The sequence below is a fragment of the Plasmopara halstedii genome (assembly GCF_900000015.1).
Source record: "Plasmopara halstedii genome assembly, contig: Scaffold_555, whole genome shotgun sequence".
Lineage (NCBI taxonomy): Eukaryota > Oomycota > Peronosporomycetes > Peronosporales > Peronosporaceae > Plasmopara > Plasmopara halstedii.
The window spans coordinates 1,163,746-1,168,796 of NW_020187475.1; the positions used below are offsets into that span (position 1 = coordinate 1,163,746).

The window sequence follows — 5,051 nt, forward strand, 5'->3', positions numbered from 1 at the left end:
TATGCTATCTGGCATCTTATTTGAAAATACGATGCGATGTGTAGTGGCGTTGATCAGGTGTTCAGGTGATTAGGCACGTATGTCAAGATCTAGGTTTTCAGACCTCGTTTCTACTGCAGCGCGTTAAAAAATTGAAATCGATGGGTAATAGTCGATTTATGTATCCACACCAGAAACTCTTGCACAAACTCTTTGGTGTCTCATGCTTGCCACAGTATAAGTTACTATAAAACTTTATAACAGAAGGAAAACGAAATTTTGGGACGTACGTATCGACAATGCGTTAAATAAACCTCTATAGATTAAACGTGTAATAATTTTTTTCAAGCTATTTACAACGCACGATGAGTGCCATTTTATGGCAGGGATTATGATGGCGTCAGTAGCTGTCTACAAATTTTGATTCAGTCCATCAGTGATCTCAAAAATGTGCTTCACCCACTATGTTCAATTGTGTCCACCAGCGCTATCCCTATAGGTTTAACTTCAAGTAAACGCATGAGTTTATTTTACACTCAAAATTGTAGAGCACGTACCCTGCATACTGAGACTAAGTTGCAAGTGGTCGTACTTTGTTAGTTACATACAAATTGGCTATAAAGTATTCATCCAGAATAAATATAGTATAAGTATCAAGCTTCTTTTCCAAAGTAATACACGCTATTATTATGACTATATAATAGTCAGCGATTACGCAAGCACCCAGCTGCTTCAACAGGCTCAATTTTCTTTGAGCCAATCACTATCATTATCCATCCCACCCAAGCAATACCCACTACTCATGTTTATGTCTTCTGGCTTTGAAAAAACGCCATACTTTTACGTAAACGCTTCCTTCTAAATCGTACCACATAACACAACCGAATGTACTGTCGATACCACTATTAGACTGTATGGAGCTTGTGTGTCGGAAAGCGCCCAAGCGTTCCAGTAAATGCCAGCAACCACTAACATGTGTACGAGCAGCTCTACGTACCTCGTCTCCCAATATCACGGCGCTTTCTCACGTTCTTGCTAGCATCTCAATGTATTTGGATTATTCTCGATATTATACGATTCCTAAAGCCTGTTCCAGAACCATTGTACACGCAAAATTGCACTTATTACAGCGTCTCGAGACCGCACAAATCTCAGCTAATTTCTTGTATCGTCAATGGGCTTTTGCTCGTGGTACAGCAAATGCTGCAGCACGTGGGGATCTTATGGTTATAGAGTGGTTATGTAAAGTTTACTTTCCTCAAGGAAGGGTTACGGATGCAGTCGAGATGGCGGCCAAAGCTGGTCATCTTCATGTATTGCAATGGTTACGGGCTAATCATCGCCAAGTCTTTTGGGGGGCCAATGAAATGCGAGCTGCAGCACAATATGATCGCGAGGCTGTTGTTAAATGGCTACATGCTCGCACAGCCCCACCTTTTGTTGGTATAAATGCTATTGAAATGGCTGCTAGGAATGGTAACTTAAAGCTGGTCAAATGGCTTCATAAGGAGCGAAGTCAATGGAGTGGATACGGTGCAGGCGAGGCAGCAGCTTGTGGTCATTTACGAGTGTATAAGTACATGATTAAAGGTCATTCCGTGCTTCGAGAAAGCGCTTTAAATGAAGCAGCAGCTAATGGACACTTGGAGGCAGTAAAAAAACTCATTCGACGGCAACCGTTACTTTTGACAACACGGACAACTACAGCCGCAGCAGAGAATGGGCATGTGCACATTTGTAAATGGCTCCATGGTAGGAAGTTTGACGGGAAATTTGCGCTATGGACCACAGCAGCAATGGACAAAGCGGCGACGAATGGACATTTGGAGATGGTTAAATGGCTCCATCAAAATCGATTTCAGGAGTCATGGAAGGCATGCACGCGTGCAGCAATGGATGGGGCAGCTCGAAATGGCCATATGGATGTGCTACAATGGCTAAGCAAACATCGTCATGAAGGTTGTACCATTCGAGCTATGGATGCTGCGGCAGCGAATGGCTACTTGGAAATTGTTCAATGGCTACATGAGAACCGAATGGAAGGCTGTTCCGAAGACGCAATGAATGCAGCGGCTGCAAATAATCAACTGCGAACGTTGCAGTGGCTTCATCGTAAAAGACGAGAAGGGTGCACTTCAGTGGCCATGGATAAAGCAGCTGGACATGGTCATTTAAAAGTGATTAAATGGCTTCATTTACATCGAATCGAAGGATGTACGAAAAATGCTATGGACAACGCGGCGGCCAATGGGCACTTGGAAGTTTTCCAATGGTTACATGAAAATCGAAATGAAGGATGTACAATGCAGGCCATGGATCGTGCTGCAGCTGGTGGTAATTTAGAGTTGGTCAAATGGTTACACACTAATCGAAAAGAAGGTTGTTCGTCGGCCGCTATGGACAATGCTGCTGCTAATGGATGGCTAGAAATTGTGCGTTGGTTGCATGCTCATCGAACTGAAGGCTGTACGACACGTGCGATGGATGAGGCTGCGGGAGAAGGCCATTTCGAAGTTATGTTGTTTTTGTTTGCTAACCGCAGCGAGGGATGTACGTGGCGAGCAGCTGAGAAAGCGACACGTGCTGGCCATTTGGAGATTTTACAATGGCTTTATGTGCATTATCCAGAACAGTTCGATCGAAGACGTGTGATTGCTGCTGCCAGTAGAGATGATTTCTATCTGATGGAATGGCTACACAGTCTTGGAATTTGGGTTACGACGTAGTGAAATCTATAAAGAAGAACCGCAATGAACGGACCCAAAGGACCAAACATGTCAAAAACTATCATTGTTAACACTACAAAATAATTCATTCCCTATTTGATGTTTGACGAAATTGTTATCGTTTTGCGTCAACTGCTGCTATGAATCAGCAACCAAATTTCTAGTTAGCATCTTGACAAATATATGATTACAGCAAGTCTAAGTTCTACCTTAGCCACCGGCTCCGACGTAACTGAAGTTGCTACAGATACCCCAAAACGAGCAACAAACTAGACGTAATATTTTTTTTGATTAATATACCCAGCTAACGATAGATGTATGCTGATAGGGTGGCTAACCTTGGATTTCATTGAGGTTGTATGTTCTCCCGCGACGGACAACTTTTACAGCGGGGCGACACCAGCACCTATTAATCCACGACCCTGAAGCTTTCTCTTAATCTCTGAACCCATGCCTGTCGTCCATACCTGATCAACCATGTTATTCCCATTTTGGCGAACCGTGCGCTCGTCTTGTCGATCACTGAATTGGTCAACCTCGGTATAGTTTATAGCATCGGAGTAGCTTTTAGCCTTGATTTGATAGACAGCCTTGGTCGCTTTCATGGCAGCGGTTGCCGCCTTCAACGCTGATCTTGCAGATTTTGCGTTATTACCCTTTATTGCTCGCGTCGCATCATCGTAAACTCCTTTGAGCTTTATCATCCTTTAGGAATGCGGCTTCTGACTCATCATGGAGTTTTTGCAAAGTGTCATCGCGATAATGGAGACCTCCAGAGGATTATATTCAAGCTGATGTATCTGTCGATTTCGTATTGTCGAGGATCGTTCGATTCAATAGCTGAAGATTAGCTTCGAGATTTGTTCTCAATGCTTATTTAACATTCTCCTAAACGTATCGCTCTAAAAAAATCTCCTAACCCCCGACTTTAGTACTGCAACAAAAGCAATCATTTCTTACTATCAACTTGATCCCACTTGTTCTCGACCCATATCCTTGAGCATTGCGCGCGTCCAAAGTACTTCTTGTGCGCACAAGCTTAGCACCATATACTCTGCTTCTGCGGAACTTAGTGCGACGGTTTTTTGTCACTTGGTGTGACGGTTCTCTGATACTTGGACTTGAACACAATCGGAGCTTTCCTATATCGATCAACACACGTGAGACAGACCGTCTGTCATTAGTTTGCTACCCCAGTCTACCACCGAAAAAGCTTCACTAATCACCATTCCAGTCCCTCCTTGGTAAATGATCCCGTGATGACGTGTCGAATGTAAGTAGCGTAGTACACGAATTGCGGCAATTTCAGGAATCTTGAGAAATCGAGACAGTTGTGTAACGATATATGCGATGACCGGCAGAGTGCAAGTTGTAATGTATAGCAGACATCCAATTAGTGAAAGGTATGCTCTTGACCGCATCTCTGAACGGTAAGCTTTTGTACTTCGTGAATGTGACGTTGACAGCTTGAGACCAGACGTACACGGATTGTCGACGTCCTTGGCGTCTTTCTGTCTAAATCGCTCAGTCACGACGCTTATGTACCGTGCCTACTTGATTATTAGCGTAGTAGCTGACCTGTCGTGGTTGATCTCCATGCCCAAGATGAATTTCGCCATACCGAGATCCTTGATTTTGAAAATACTTTTAGCATCCCATTGGCCTCTAGAATCTCGCTGCTCGTCTTGGCTGCAATGATCATATCATCGACATATAGACATACGTACACAAAACCTTCTTTCATTTCTTCATGTAGACGCATTGATCCGCTCCAAATCTTTAAAAATCGTTATCCTGAAGACGTGGTCGATTGTCTTGCTCCAAGCACTTCCAGCTTGCTTGAGTCCATATATAGCTTTGTTCAGCTGACATACAAATTTTCGAGCTCCCTTAACACCAATCAGAACTCGGAACGTCCCTGTAAACACGATCCAACAGCACACTATTGAAAAAGGCGGTGTCGACGTCCAGCAGCTCCATTTTGTAATCTAATACCGCACACACTGCGAATGCAACTCGAATTGAGTTCATGATGGCCACTGGAGAGTAAGTCTCGATGAAACCCATTTTGTATTTCTGCTTAAACCCTTTATCCACCAATCGTGCTTAGTAGCGCACAACACATCCATATTGGTCACGCTTCTTAGCAAAGTCCCAGCGGCGTCCAATCGTACATCCGACTGATTCTCGTGGAATGAGTGTCCATGTTCTCTTCTGGCAATGCGATTTTAATTTGGTGTCCATCGTTTATCGCCAATGTTCTGCTTCGTCACTAGTCATTGCCTGCACATACGTGGTAGGCAAGTCCGACTCTTCACCAACACTTACAGCGTAAGCGAGAACAGC

At 43.8% G+C, this 5,051-nt stretch overlaps 2 protein-coding genes across 2 annotated transcripts; one reads left to right on the forward strand and one right to left on the reverse strand.

The window, feature by feature from the left end:
• Positions 1-1,025: 1,025 nt before the first annotated feature.
• On the forward strand, positions 1,026-2,705 carry PHALS_11753 (Ankyrin repeat protein; the record flags this gene model as incomplete). The annotated part of the gene is made up of 1 exon (XM_024727168.1): positions 1,026-2,705. The coding sequence occupies one exon, from the start codon at positions 1,026-1,028 to the stop codon at positions 2,703-2,705; it is 1,680 nt and encodes a 559-aa protein (XP_024577772.1).
• A 383-nt stretch (positions 2,706-3,088) lies between these two features.
• Positions 3,089-3,409, reverse strand: PHALS_11754 (uncharacterized protein; the record flags this gene model as incomplete). Its single annotated transcript, XM_024727169.1, has 1 exon — positions 3,089-3,409. The coding sequence occupies one exon, from the start codon at positions 3,407-3,409 to the stop codon at positions 3,089-3,091; it is 321 nt and encodes a 106-aa protein (XP_024577773.1).
• Positions 3,410-5,051: the final 1,642 nt, after the last annotated feature.